This window comes from Pseudophryne corroboree, chromosome 8 (assembly GCF_028390025.1).
Source record: "Pseudophryne corroboree isolate aPseCor3 chromosome 8, aPseCor3.hap2, whole genome shotgun sequence".
NCBI classification, from domain to species: domain Eukaryota; kingdom Metazoa; phylum Chordata; class Amphibia; order Anura; family Myobatrachidae; genus Pseudophryne; species Pseudophryne corroboree.
In genome coordinates, this window is record NC_086451.1 from 416,451,316 (window position 1) to 416,467,081 (window position 15,766).

General features: G+C 47.3%; 1 protein-coding gene across 2 annotated transcripts in view; it reads right to left on the reverse strand.

Annotated features, from left to right (window-relative positions):
* ACTN4 (actinin alpha 4) overlaps nucleotides 1-12,665 on the reverse strand; it is an 81,387-nt gene extending 68,722 nt beyond the window's left edge. Inside the window, exon 1 of one of the 2 annotated variants that reach the window (XM_063937930.1) lies at nucleotides 12,328-12,665. In XM_063937930.1, coding sequence (XP_063794000.1) covers nucleotides 12,328-12,468 — 141 coding nt within the window. In that variant the 5' untranslated portion in view covers nucleotides 12,469-12,665. The remainder of the gene's footprint in view (nucleotides 1-12,327) is intronic. The other variant, XM_063937929.1, reaches the window with a different exon arrangement.
* Nucleotides 12,666-15,766: the final 3,101 nt, after the last annotated feature.

Here is a 15,766-nt window from a genome sequence, read left to right on the forward strand (position 1 = left end):
AATTTGCTCCGCCTCCTCACCAATATTTTCCTCATACATGTCGACACACACGTACCGACATACAGCACACACATAGGGAATGCTCTGATAGAGGACAGGACCCACTAGCCCTTTGGGGAGACAGAGGGAGAGTTTGCCAGCACACACCAAAACGCTATAATTATCCAGGGACAACCTTTATATAAGTGTTCCTCCCTTATAGCATTTTAATATATATACATATCGCCAAATCAGTGCCCCCCCTCTCTGTTTTAACCCTGTTTCTGTAGTGCAGTGCAGGGGAGAGCATGGGAGCCTTCCCACCAGCCTTTCTGTGAGGGAAAATGGCGCTGTGTGCTGAGGAGAATAGGCCCCGCCCCCTTTTCGGCGGGCTTCTTCTCCGGAGTTTTAGATATCTGGCAGGGGTTAAATACATCCATATAGCCTCAAGGGCTATATGTGATGTATTTTTCGCCATACAGGTATTATACATTGCTGCCCAGGGCGCCCCCCCCCAGCGCCCTGCACCCTCCGTGACCGCTGTGTGAAGTGTGCTGACAACAATGGCGCACAGCTGCAGTGCTGTGCGCTACCTGATGAAGACTGAGAGTCTTCTGCCGCCTGGTTCCGGACCTCTTCATCTTCAGCGTCTGCAAGGGGGGTCGGCGGCGCGGCTCCGGGACGAACCCCAGGGCGAGCCCTGTGTTCCGACTCCCTCTGGAGCTATGTCCAGTAGCCTAAGAATCCAATCCATCCTGCACGCAGGTGAGTTGAAAATCTCTCCCCTAAGTCCCTTGATGCAGTGAGCCTGTTGCCAGCAGGACTCACTGAAAATAAAGAACCTAAAAACTTTTTCTAAGTAACTCTTTAAGAGAGCCACCTAGATTGCACCCTGCTCGGACGGGCACAAAAACCTAACTGAGGCTTGGAGGAGGGTCATAGGGGGAGGAGCCAGTACACACCATGTGATCCTAAAAGCTTGCTTTTGTGCCCTGTCTCCTGCGGAGCCGCTATTCCCCATGGTCCTGACTGAGTCCCCAGCATCCACTAGGACGTTAGAGAAATATATGTTCAGCCCACAAAATGGCTCCATACACTTTGGATAGGGATGGGACAACGGACACTGATTTATAAAAGCATTTTATGATGAGCTGGGTTGGCAAGCCTTGTGAATGGAATTTACAAGGCACCCCTAACATACTTATGACAAATAGGTATCCGGTAAAATGCAGAAATCCGCTGTTCTAATACATGCACTTTGCAGTGTCATGTAGTGTACAAATAACACATGCAATTATGTGTTGCATCATATTCAGCAACATTGTTTTGCAAGAGGAAATATGGGGGGGTTCAATTAGCTAGGAGGTTCTGCCATGGAATACGGGCAAGCAGCAGGTTATTAAACCTGTATACCCACACCTAAGACATTCCATAGATCCGTGATGGGAAACAAGTAGCCCCATGTCCACGTGGGGCCATCCAAGACTCCAGCTGCGTACCCCAGCTCTTCTCTGCTTTACTGGCAGATCTGTTCGGGCATTGTATATAGCTAGTCGACAATCAAAGGGGTCAATTCAATTTGCCGACAGTCAAATAGCGCCGAGAATTAGCTCCCGCCGCTATTCAATTCTGCTCAAGTTAAGTCGGCGGATGCCCGTTCTCCCGGACTTAACAGGTTGATTTGTCGGGAAAAGGGGCATTCTCAGACTTAACTGTCCGGCACGATGCCGATTCCCGACAGAATCAGCCTCGCACCGGCCACGTGCTAGCACTTTTGCTGGATTTCTGCTCGCACCCCCCTGGGGGTGAGAGAAGAAATCACAACAATTAAGTGTCACATGGCGCTGTATTGAATAGCGCCGGGAGCTATTTCCCAGCGCTATTCAACTGTCAGCAAATTGAATTGACCCCAAAATGACAACAAGGGTTATGGGGACCCTGGAAGGCAGGCACTGGGATGTCAGCATGTGTAAGCATTTTACAAGTGCCGCCAGTACAACTGTAAACAGGATGGTAATTCGCCAGGCTCATAGCTGTACCACCAGCGGGTGTAAAACGCTTTACACTTGCGGACATTGTGGCGCCTGACTTTTGGGGTCCCCTTAATGGCTGCCGACAAGCTACTCGACACTACTTTCCATTTGCTCATCGTAACTTGTAACACTGTGTAAAAGGCCTGCTTCTTTTAAATAAATAGGTCCCTTTATTTGGGCAAATATATTAACTTATTATTGAGACAAAAGGGTAGGGAGGACCTTTTGAAGGTTAGAGTACCACCCCTACGGCCCCTGAAGTTCATCAGGCTGCCAGACGCTCTCCTAAGTACTCCTGCAGCAGTTGCGATCTACTCTGTCCCTTTAATACACAAAAACAACCTAAAATAAAAACAAATTTGTTCACTAGCAGCCACTGTTTGTTTTAACATGAATGGCAGTCGGGAGCCTCCGTGTAACAGGGGTTCTAGCATCCCCCGGCTGCATCCTTTTGCTATTAACACAATGCAGCCTTCAAACACATCTTGTGCTTCTCCACCTGGCACTAGCCCAGCCACAAGTTTGAGCAAACACAAATATTACACCCACAGCAATAACCCAAAAGGAAAGAGCTGGTAGGAGCCAGGTTTGTGGGAGCAGGGAGACGGTGCTGCAGAGAGGACACTTGCTCTTCCTTCTGGGAAAGGCTAATTATAGTGATAAAGCAGCAGGGTTTGGAGATAGGACTGAGAAGTGGAAATGCATCTTTACTGGCACGCTTCAGATATCTGGTTTGTTGGAGTTTGGGAAAACAAGCAAAGGGCGCACACATTTTCTGCTTGGCTGTTTCAAAAAAAAAAAAAAAAAAGTGCATAGCTGAGATTCCTGTCCAGCAACCCGAGGGAACAAACCAACTAAAACCACAGGATAACTTGGACTTTCGCAGCAGCAAATTAAATATTGCTCTGTATACCTTCATAAGGGAAGGAGAGTGAAGAGAGACACAGCAATACTGAGTAAAAGGCTCTCACGCTGTAAGCTGCTTCTGAGGACATGTCATCTGGTGCACAAACCTCAGCCTGCTCCACAGATGTTCACATTCTTACAGTGGCCAAGAGCCGAAACACAGGAGACATTATGAGCGAAGCGACTTTCTGGCTGCCTCTATTTTCAGGCTACCGGACACCTCTCCCTGGGTTGTATTGGGTATTATGCTAGATCAGCCCACTACGTAACGCTGTAGGACGCAGGCAATATAAGAAACATGGCATTTTTTGGAATATGCCTAACCTACACGGTTATATGGGGGTGAGGACATCTTCACCCCATATAGTACACTGTCTACCAAACTGAAATACAGGCAGGGGAGGCCTTTATAAAAGAACATGCAAATTGCGGGTACACCACAGACAGGAGAACCAGAGCTTGGGTCACTACTTTGGAACCAGTCACTAATGGAGTATAGAGACCAATATGCAACAAAAAAAGCAAAGTGTATCAGAAGAGAAAATAAGAATTTACTTACCGATAATTCTATTTCTCGGAGTCCGTAGTGGATGCTGGGGTTCCTGAAAGGACCATGGGGAATAGCGGCTCCGCAGGAGACAGGGCACAAAAAGTAAAGCTTTAGGATCAGGTGGTGTGCACTGGCTCCTCCCCCTATGACCCTCCTCCAAGCCTCAGTTAGGTACTGTGCCCGGACGAGCGTACACAATAAGGAAGGATTTATGAATCCCGGGTAAGACTCATACCAGCCACACCAATCACACTGTACAACCTGTGATCTGAACCCAGTTAACAGTATGATAACAGCGGAGCCTCTGAAAGGATGGCTCACAACAATAATAACCCGATTTTTGTAACTATGTACAAGTAATGCAGATAATCCGCACTTGGGATGGGCGCCCAGCATCCACTACGGACTCCGAGAAATAGAATTATCGGTAAGTAAATTCTTATTTTCTCTATCGTCCTAGTGGATGCTAGGGTTCCTGAAAGGACCATGGGGATTATGCCAAAGCTCCCAAACGGGCGGGAGAGTGCAGATGACTCTGCAGCACCGAATGAGAGAACTCCAGGTCCTCCTTAGCCAGGGTATCAAATTTGTAGGATTTTACAAACGTGTTTGCCCCTGACTAAATAGCCGCTCGGCAAAGTTGTAAAGCCGAGACCCCTCGGGCAGCCGCCCAAGATGAGCCCACCTTCCTTGTGGAATGGGCATTTACATATTTTGGCTGTGGCAGTATTTTCAGGGCCCTGACCACATCTAGCAACTTGGAGTCCTCCAAGTCCCTAGTAGGCGCAAGACACCCCAATAAGCTGGTTCAGGTGAAACACTGACACCACCTTAGGGAGAGAACTGGGGACGAGTCCGCAGCTCTGCCCTGTCCGAATGGACAAACAGATATGGGCTTTTTTGAGAAAAAAAAACCACCAATTTGACACTCGCCTGGTCCAGGCCAGGTCCAAGAGCATGTTCACTTTTCATGTGAGATGCTTCAAATCCACAGATTTGACTGGTTTTAAACCAATGTGTTTTGAGGAATCCCAGAACTACGTTGAGATCCCACAGTGCCACTGGAGGCACAAAAGGGGGTTGTATATGCAATACTCCCTTGACAAACTTCTGGACTTCAGGAACTGAAGCCAATTCTTTCTGGAAGAAAAATCGACAGGGCCGAAATTTGAACCTTAATGGACCCCAATTTGAGGCCCATAGACACTCCTGTTTGCAAGAAATGCAGGAATCGACCGAGTTGAAATTTCTTCGTGGGGCCTTCCTGGCCTCACACCACGCAACATATTTTCGCCACATGTGGTGATAATGTTGTGCGGTCACCTCCTTTCTGGCTTTGACCAGGGTAGGAATGACCTCTTCCTGAATGCCTTTTCCCTTAGGATCCGGCGTTCCACCGCCATGCCGTCAAACGCAGCTGCGGTAAGTCTTGGAACAGACATGGTACTTGCTGAAACAAGTCCCTTCTTAGCGGCAGAGGCCATAAGTCCTCTGTGAGCATCTCTTGAAGTTCCGGGTACCAAGTCCTTCTTGGCCAATCCGGAGCCATGAGTATAGTTCTTACTCCTCTACGTCTTATAATTCTCAGTACCTTAGGTATGAAAAGCAGAGGATGGAACACATACACCGACTGGTACACCCACGGTGTTACCAGAACGTCCACAGCTATTGCCTGAGGGTCTCTTAACCTGGCGCAATACCTGTCCCGTTTTTTGTTCAGACGGGACGCCATCATGTCCACCTTTGGTAATTCCCAACGGTTTACAATTATGTGGAAAACTTCCCCATGAAGTTCCCACTCTGCCGGGTGGAGGTCGTGCCTACTGAGGAAGTCTGCTTCCCAGTTTCCATTCCCGGAATGAAACACTGCTGACAGTGCTATCACATGATTTTCCGCCCAGCGAAAAGTCCTTGCAGTTTTTGCCACTGCCCTCCTGCTTCTTGTGCCGCCCTGTCTATTTACGTGGGCGACTGCCGTGATGTTTTATCCCACTGGATCAATACCGGCTGACCTTGAAGCAGAGGTCTTGCTAAGCTTAGAGCATTATAATTTTACCCTTAGCTATATTTATGTGGAGAAAAATCTCCAGACTTGATCACACTCCCTGGAAATTTTTTCCTTGTGTGACTGCTCCCCAGCCTCTCGGGCTGGCCTCCGTGGTCACCAACATCCAAAACTGAATGCCGAATCTGCGGCCCTCTAGAAGATGAGCACTCTGTAACCACCACAGGAGAGACACCCTTGTCCTTGGATATAGGGTTATCCGCTGATGCATCTGAAGATGCGATCCGGACCATTTGTCCAGCAGATCCCACTGAAAAGTTCTTGCATGAAATCTGCCGACTGGAATTGCTTCGAAGGAAGTCACCATTTTTTTACCATGGCCCTTGTGCAATGATGCACTGATTTTAGGAGGTTCCTGACTAGCTCGGATAACTCCCTGGCTTTCTCTTCCGGGAGAAACACCTTTTTCTGGACTGTGTCCAGAATCATCCCTAAGCACAGGAGACTTGTTGTCGGGATCAGCTGCGATTTTGGAATATTTAGAATCCACCCCTGCTGTTGTAACAGTATCCGAGATAGTGCTACTCCGACCTCCAACTGTTCCCTGGACTTTGCCCTTATCAGGAGATCGTCCAAGTAAGGGATAATTAAGACGCCTTTTCTTCGAAGAAGAACCATCATTTCGGCCATTACCTTGGTAAAGACCCGGGGTGCCGTAGACAATCCAAACGGCAGCGTCTGAAACTGATAGTGACAGTTCTGTACCACGAACCTGAGGTACCCTTAGTGATAAGAGCAAATTTGGGACATGGAGGTAAGCATCCCTGATGTCTCGGGACACCAGATAGTCCCCTTCTTCCCGGTTCGTTATCACTGCTCTGAGTGACTCCATCTTGATTTGAACCTTTGTAAGTGTTCAAATTTTTTTAGATTTAGAATAGGTCTCACCTAGCCTTCTGGCTTCAGTACCACAATATAGTGTGGAATAATACCCCTTTTCTTGTTGTAGGAGGGGTAATTTAATTATCACCTGCTGGGAATACAGCTCGTGAATTTTTTCCCATACTGCCTCCTTGTCGGAGGGAGACCTTGGTAAAGCAGACTTCAGGAGCCTGCGCAGGGGAAACGTCTCGACATTCCAAACTGTACCCCTGGGATACTACTTGTAGGATCCAGGGGTCCTGTACGGTCTCAGCGTCATGCTGAGAGCTTGTCAGAAGCGGTGGAACGCTTCTGTTCCTGGGAATGGGCTGCCTGCTGCTGTCTTCTTCCCTTTCCTCTATCCCTGGGCAGATATGACTCTTATAGGGACGAAAGGACTGAAGCTGAAAAGACGGTGTCTTTTTCTGCAGAGATGTGACTTAGGGTAAAAACGGTGGATTTTCCAGCAGTTGCCGTGGCCACCAGGTCCGATGGACCGACCCCAAATAACTCCTCTTCCTTTATACGGCAATACACCTTTGTGCCGTTTGGAATCTGCATCACCTGACCACTGTCGTGTCCATAAACATCTTCTGGCAGATATGGACATCGCACTTACTCTTGATGCCAGAGTGCAAATATCCCTCTGTGCATCTCGCATATATAGAAATACATCCTTTAAATGCTCTATAGTCAATAAAATACTGTCCCTGTCAAAGGTATCAATATTTTTAGTCAGGGAATCCGACCAAGCCACCCCAGCTCTGCACATCCAGGCTGAGGCGATCGCTGGTCGCAGTATAACACCAGTATGTGTGTATATACTTTTTATGATATTTTTCCAGCCTCCTGTCAGCTGGCTCCTTGAGGACGGCCCTATCTATAGACGGTACCGCCACTTGTTCTGATAAGCGTGTGAGCGCCTTATCCACCCTAAGGGGTGTTTCCCAACGCGCCCTAACTTCTGGCGGGAAAGGGTATACCGCCCATATTTTCTATCGGGGGGAACCCACGCATCATCACACACTTCATTTAATTTATCTGATTCAGGAAAAACTACGGTAGTTTTTTCACATCCCACATAATACCCTCTTTTGTGGTACTTGTAGTATCAGAAATATGTAACACCTCCTTCATTGCCCTTAACGTGTGGCCCTAATAAGGAATACGTTTGTTTATTCACCGTCGACACTGGATTCAGTGTCCCTGTCTGTGTCGACCGACTAAAGTAAACGGGCGTTTTAAAACCCCTGACGGTGTTTTTGAGACGTCTGGACCGGTACTAATTGTTTGTCGGCCGTCTCATGTCGTCAACCGACCTTGGCGCGTGTTGACATTATCACGTAATTCCCTAAATAAGCCATCCATTCCGGTGTCGACTCCCTAGAGAGTGACATCACCATTACAGGCAATTGCTCCGCCTCCTCACCAACATCGTCCTCATACATGTCGACACACACGTACCGACACACAGCACACACACAGGGAATGCTCTGATAGAGGACAGGACCTACTAGCCCTTTGGAGAGACAGAGGGAGAGTTTGCCAGCACACACCAAAAACGCTATAATTATATAGGGACAACCTTATATAAGTGTTTTCCCTTATAGCATCTTTTTTATACATTTCTAACGCCAAATTAGTGCCCCCCCTCTCTGTTTTAACCCTGTTTCTGTAGTGCAGTGCAGGGGAGAGCCTGGGAGCCTTCCCTCCAGCCTTTCTGTGAGGGAAAATGGCGCTGTGTGCTGAGGAGATAGGCCCCGCCCCTTTTTCGGCGGCCTCGTCTCCCGCTCTTAACGGATTCTGGCAGGGGTTAAATATCTCCATATAGCCCCCGGAGGCTATATGTGAGGTATTTTTAGCCAAAAAAGGTTTTCATTTGCCTCCCAGGGCGCCCCCCTCCCAGCGCCCTGCACCCTCAGTGACTGCCGTGTGAAGTGTGCTGAGAGGAAAATGGCGCACAGCTGCAGTGCTGTGCGCTACCTTAAGAAGACTGAGGAGTCTTCTGCCGCCGATTCTGGACCTCTTCTCGTTTCAGCATCTGCAAGGGGGCCGGCGGCGAGGCTCCGGTGACCATCCAGGCTGTACCTGTGATCGTCCATCTGGAGCTAATGTCCAGTAGCCAAAGAAGCCAATCCATCCTGCACGCAGGTGAGTTCACTTCTTCTCCCCTAAGTCCCTCGTTGCAGTGATCCTGTTGCCAGCAGGACTCACTGTAAAATAAAAAACCTAAGCTAAACTTTTCTAAGCAGCTCAGGAGAGCCACCTAGATTGCACCCTTCTCGGCCGGGCACAAAAATCTAACTGAGGCTTGGAGGAGGGTCATAGGGGGAGGAGCCAGTGCACACCACCTGATCCTAAAGCTTTACTTTTTGTGCCCTGTCTCCTGCGGAGCCGCTATTCCCCATGGTCCTTTCAGGAACCCCAGCATCCACTAGGACGATAGAGAAAAGAGATTCTGACGGGAAAGAACTACAAGCTGACAGACCCCTAATTCAACACATTAGGGTGGATTCAATTCACTGACAGTTGAATAGCGCCAGGAATTAGCTCCCGTTGCTATTCAATTCAGCTCAAGTTAAGTTCGGGAGAAGGGGCATTCGCCGGCTTAACAGGTTGATTTGTTGGGAGAACGGGCATTCTCCGACTTAACTCCCCGGCGGGTTATGCTGATTCCCGACAGAATCAGCCTCGCACCAGCCGCGTGACAGCACTTTTGTCTTGTGTCGGATTTCCTCTCATCCCCCAGGGGTGAGAGAGAAGAATTACCGACAATTGAGTATCACTTGGCGCTGTCTTGAATAGCACCGGGGAGCCAATTCCCGGCGCTATTCAACTGTCGGTGAATTGAATCGACCCCAAAGAATGATTTCATGTCTCAGTGACCTAATAACTGACAATATGCTCATTACACTAATATTAGGTCATGTGACAGGCAGTAGAGAAGCCAGTCATGTGACGGTGCTTTTCCCCCCTAAATGTCCAATCCAAGCACAAAGTTTATATGCGGTGTTATGCCTAGTCTGGTCAACCTGGAGTTAAACTATTTCTGCTTGCACAACTTAACAAATATAATAGACTCATAACCTATTCCCTCTTGACCAGGCTTTGCTGACACTTGTTAATGATTAAAGCCCTGGAAGGTTAAAAGTACAAGCCCACAGTATTACGGATTGTATGGCACCTGCCAACGTGACACCAGGTGCCATTCAGAACTCATGTTTTATTCCTACAGATGACCATAATATGCAACTGAACATATGTACTAGAAAGTGGTCATCCGCTGTCCTGACATCTTGTCTCTATATAAACGTAGGTAAACTCTGCAGGCCTTAACTACTGCTAGGGGTTTAATAGCTTTCGCCAACATGCAGTCATCTTAGGCCTTTATTCCAGTGCCATTCGTGGTCACAAACAACCCTGCACATTACTAGCCCATGTGGACAGAAGAAAATGAGACGCCGCAGGTCCGGTCACCATGTGAACACACAGTGCTCTTCTTATGTGTGATCATTGTCTGCCACAAAAAGGCAACTGTGCTGCACTCGGAGAGTCCCCATAAAGAGGTCTTTCAGATGGGAAGACTGTGCCCAGTCAGAGGGGGGTTTAAAGCCCAAACATGAAAGATTTCCAGGCTCTCAGTTAATAGGTCACTGGTTTCACTTACAACTGGCAAACCAGGTTTGGACGCAGTAAAAAAAATCTTCACCGCTTAGAAAAATAGCAGCTACACAAGAAAAGGACACAATTGTGCATGTTACACAAATAGCTCATAGACTAACCACAGAGGCTAAACTCTTAAAGGACTTATTCACAGCCTTTCAAGGGAGGAGGGGAAAAAAAAAAAAAAAGAAGGAGCAGAATACACAGTAGCGAGTTCTATTTATTCAGCTGAGCAGATCCCCCACCTACATTTTCCTTCACCTGTACAACTGCAGGCTACTCTTAGGAAAGTAGTCTTGTCTATACAACTTGGATTTAACTTGTGTCCATTAAAGATAAGCGAGCTCCTACTTTGAGCCAGACAGTCTGAGCTGCTACTTGCAATGTAATTTCCCATTGCTCTGACTGTAGTTTGCTCTGTTCTAAATATATCCACGGGAGAAAGCTTGAGAATATATTATATATATTTATTTTACACGCATGGAGCATGCTTTTCATGTCTTAACATTTTACTAAGCCCTTATGAATGACCAGGTATAATAAAAATTCTGTATGCAGCCCAGCCCAGCCCTGATTGCAAGGCACTGACAAGCTGGGCCAAGGGACATATGCAAAGGGCATGACACATGACTGACAGCCCGGCGACAGTGACTAACTCCCACTCTGTGATAAGGAACCACCCCCAACAGCACGGTTCAACATGTTAGATCGGATTTTATATGCACAACTCTAAACCCTTATTTCAGAGATGCCTTGCCACACCCTGCAGCACCTTCAGACACCCTGTAAAGTCACCTAACACCTGTGTACGGCCTCCTCTCCCTTCTGTATCCAATGTCTATAGAACCAGATAAAAGCCTATATAATAACTTTCCCAAAAATAGAACATACTGTAGAAGTGTATATAAATTGCATGCATTTTATAGGAACGAAAGCAGCTGGGAGTGGGTAATATAATCACATTAAACTTTCCTTTTGCACTAATGCATGAACGCAGGATCTCAGCAGGCTACATAGTGTAGATTGCTATACAAAGCTGACACACATCACAAACAAGTGTTGTGTAATAAGTTGCAGGTGCCTCCCTTTCCCACAGGTGGCTCTGCAATGCGTGAGGGCACACTGTACAGGCAAAGTAGACAGCACAGGAATATAGACGATCAATGCTGTCAAGTACAGACTAGTAGTACACATGACTGCCTTCATCACGGGGGTAAAAGGAAATCTATACTGAAAGTATATCACTAGATATGCAAATGGAATGGCCCAGAGGCCTACAACGCAGCAGTACATATTTACTACAACCTGCATGTCCATGTGATACAAGGTAGCAGATACAAAACAGCTTTCTAAAACTAGTAACATTATATAAATAGCCCACGCACTGGGTGATGGCATAACCTGAAAGGCTGTGCAGGGCAAGAAGTCACAAGTGTGTATATATATATATATATATATATATATATATATATATATATATATATATATATATATACACACACACACACACACACACACACACACACACATACATATACACACACACACACATATACACACACACATAAAAACTATTGCGGTTATCATGTCACCCAAGGTCAGATAGTTTACCTGGCTGATTCCTGCAAGCCATGTGAAACAGTGATAAGGTATAGACTTGTCTCTCTATCAGGTTACATATACACTAAAAGGTCAGGAAGTCTAGTATATTACAGGGGCACCATAAATGTATATCTATAGCAGGTTACATGTATGGAGGTACTGCGGTGGGATATGTGGATAAAGTCTGTGGATGTGTGCATAGAAACTTCTATAAACCTCATGTTATATGTATATACTGTTCCCACAGGGCTATATAGGGATACAGTATAGGCAGATATCACACGTATCCAATGTTAAATATATAGTACTGGGCAAGGTGCAGCAGCAGAGTGTGTGTGTATATATATATATATATATATATATATATATATATATATCTCTCATGTTACATATACTGTACTACAGGGCCAGGTGCAGTAGTGTAGAGATACAGTATATATATATATATATATATATATATATATATATATATATATATATATACACACACACACATATATACTGCTGGACAAGGTGTATGCAGCAGAGTGATATAAAGATACACTGTAGGTCTATATATCCCATGGTGTGTGTGTGTGTGTGTGTGTGTGTGTGTGTGTGTGTGTGTGTGCTACTGCGAGGTGTCAAACCAAACAGAGTGGTGCAGGACGGGGCAGACGTGCGCTCACCTTGCGTTGCTGTTTCTCCCAGGCCGGGTCGAGCAGCAGGTCCCGGTCCCATTCATCGTCCTGCTCCATGTATTTACCGTCTGGTCCGATGATTCCTCTGCCGATGGGAACCCCGCCGCCAGTCATGTGATAGTCCACCATGGCGGGCCGGAGAGTGCGGATCTAAGAGGCGATGCGGCTGCGGGTTCTCTCCGGTGTGTGCGAGCGGCGGGTGTCTCTCTCCTTCCCTGCGATCAGTGTCCGAGTGCGCATGCGCAGTGCACGTCCCGCACCACCACAGCGTCTACTCGCTCACCTCAACTCAGCCCGCCAATGGGGGGACGCTGCTGCGGTGGAGGGAACGCCTATCCAGACTGCTGACCAATGGTAAAGAGGAAGGGTGTTTCCCGCTCTGGAAACCGCCTTTCCAATGAGCAGCCGAAGCCACGCCCACCCGTCGCTGAGCGGCAATTTGAAGAACGGCCCAGGAGGCGGTCGTAGGGCACGCCCTCTGACGTCACCGGCCACACCCAATCAATGTCAGTGTATAATATTAACTAATGGAGAGAAGAGTCTGACTCTGAGAGAGACCGCTCCCGCTCTTTCCTCCAGCGCTGCCAGGTGTCCGTGTGTGGGGCTGGGAAGGCGCCCCGCCCCCACCCATATATACCTGACTGAGAGCTGTGTGCTCTTCCTCATAGTGTTGCACTACAGATGTGCCCTCATATCTAGCCTTGCCATACTATCCCTTTTAACTGGGACACGCATGGTGCACCATAGGATACTGCCACTTTGTAATACCTGCATCATAGGATACTGCCACTTTCTAATACCTGCATCATAGGATACTGCTACATTATAGTACCTGCACCATAGATTACTGGCACATTATAGTACCTGCACCATAGAATACTGCCACATTAAAATACCTGCACCATAGGATACTACCACGTATAGGGGGTCATTCCGACCCGATCGCACGCTGCATTTTCTTGCAGCAGTGCGATCGGGTCGGAATTGCGCATGCGTGGCGTGCGCATTGCGCACATGCGTCGTTGCCCGGCGACCCTTGTGTCCGGGCTACGTCGCTGGAAACAGAAAGCGGTCGCAGCGGCGACCGCAAGAAGATTGACAGAAAGAAGGCGTTCCTGGGCGTCACCTGTCCGTTGGCGGCTTTTTTTGGGGAGTGGTAAGGAAAACGCAGGCGTGTCCAGGAGAACGGAGGGCGGATGTCTGACGTCAAAGCCGGCCCCATCATCGCTGGATCCGTCGCACAGGGTAAGTATGTCCAGGGCTGCTCTTATTTAACGTGAAACTTTTTTAGCATAACAGTGCTGCACAAGCGATCGCAGCCCTGCTATGCTAAAATACACTCCCCCATAGGCGGGGATTAGTTGATCGCACCAGCAGCAAAAAGTTGCTTGGTGCAATCAACTCGGAATGACCACCTAAGTACCTGTACAATAGGATACTGCCACATTAAGTACCTTCACCATAGGGTACTGCCACTTTGTAATACCTGTACCATAGGATACAGCCACATTATAGTACCTGCATCATAGGCTACTGCCACTTTGTAATACCTGAATCATAGGCTATTGCCACATTATAGTACCTGTGCCATAGAATACTGCTACAATATAGTGGCTGTGCAGCAAGGACACTTTAAACAAAACCTCCAGTATCTTACCACATATAAATGCCACATCAGGAACAAAAGTGACCAAAAAAATACAAAATTGAAAGGAACAATGTGCAACCTCTCAACTGTCCCCATTTAGTTAGGCATTCCTGGTTTTGGGGATGTGCCCATATTGGTCTGGAAGATATGTCCCATTCACTGCTGCTCCCCTTGGATGCCCTAGCTATTCCATGTGCCCATAGGCATATGCCTATAATGCTTATGCATAGGGCCAGCTTTGTCAATAACTTAGTTTGGACCCAAGACTTTGGTCTGAAAGCAGTATACAACACTCTGCATGGGTCTTCAACCTGCGGCCCTCTAGCTGCTGTGGAACTACACATCCCAGCATACCCTGCCACGGTTTTGCTATTAAGGCATGCTAAAACTGAGGCAGGGCATGCTGAGATGTGTAGTTCCACAGCAGCTGAAGGGCCGCAGGTTGACGAACCATGCTCTTTAGCAACACTCCCTATAGATAATATGGATTGATGCAGGATCAGCACCAGCACATCGATGACAGACCACCATCGCCAAAACAATATCAACATTTTGGTGCCTTGAGGAGCCTCACAGGAGACTCACTGAATGCAGCACAACTAGCGGCCTGGGCCACACGCATATGCGTCAGAAGTCCAGGCTAGCTGGGTTGGGTTTTCGGGTCACTGAACCTGTATTAACCCTTTCCCACTGACCCGTGACACAGGTTATCACGGCAATAACCCGGGATTTAGAGGCAATGGAAAAGGGATATATATATATATATATAAAGTTCCCAAATGACCGGCACTCCAAACAGCTAGTTAATTACCTGGGTGCCCTCCCACGGTCCAAACAGAGCAGATACAAAGAGCAAGTTCAGGATTCCTGACGAAAGGTGTAATTAAATAGCACCTGAAACGTTGACAATCAAGCTGGTGTAGCTGTCTTATTTGGTTTTGAAAATCCGTGGAGTGCCGCCTGAACTTGCTCTATATATATATATATATATATATATATATATATATATATATATATATATATATATATATATATATATATATATAAAAATACCCATACAATAGAAAAAGTAATTTCATTGTTCAATGGTGAATGGATGTTTTGGGGCTGATATGCTGGCGGTCAGGATCCTGGAGGTCAGCATACCGACCCCGGGATCCCGTCCGCCAGATTGCCGGCGGGGGGATGAGCGCAACAGAGCCCCTTGCGGGCTCTTTAGCTCGCTGAGCTCACCATATGTTCTATTCCCACTCTATGGGTGTCGTGGACACCCGTGAGTGAGAATAGCCCCTGCTAGCCGGCATTCCGGCTGGCAGCATTGTCAGCGGTTGGAATTCCGGCGTCCGTATCTTGACCGCTGGGATCCCGACCGGTGGCATACAAACCGCATCCCGAATGGATACAGTGGATTGTATATCACATTATCTCTGACTGAAAAATCCTTAAAACAACCTAGGTTGGGTACTCGAGAGGGTTATAATCCTCCTGTATGCAATGAATTACACACTAGGGTCTTCAGCGGTTTCAAATTTAAAGGGACATTAATATTAAATACACAACTAAGCAAATATGTCTTTTAATCCGGGCACGTATGTAGCATAGGGGTATCTGCTGTTCGAGTTTCTGCGTGAGACCCAGTATGTCTGTGAGTATTGCTTCTCTTAATACAAATTACAGCTAATACATCTGCTTTGTATTACACTATTCCCCATGTGCCACCTGCATTTGCTACCAGAAGTACTCATCCGTATTATAGCCAAACTGACATCCTTAAAATGA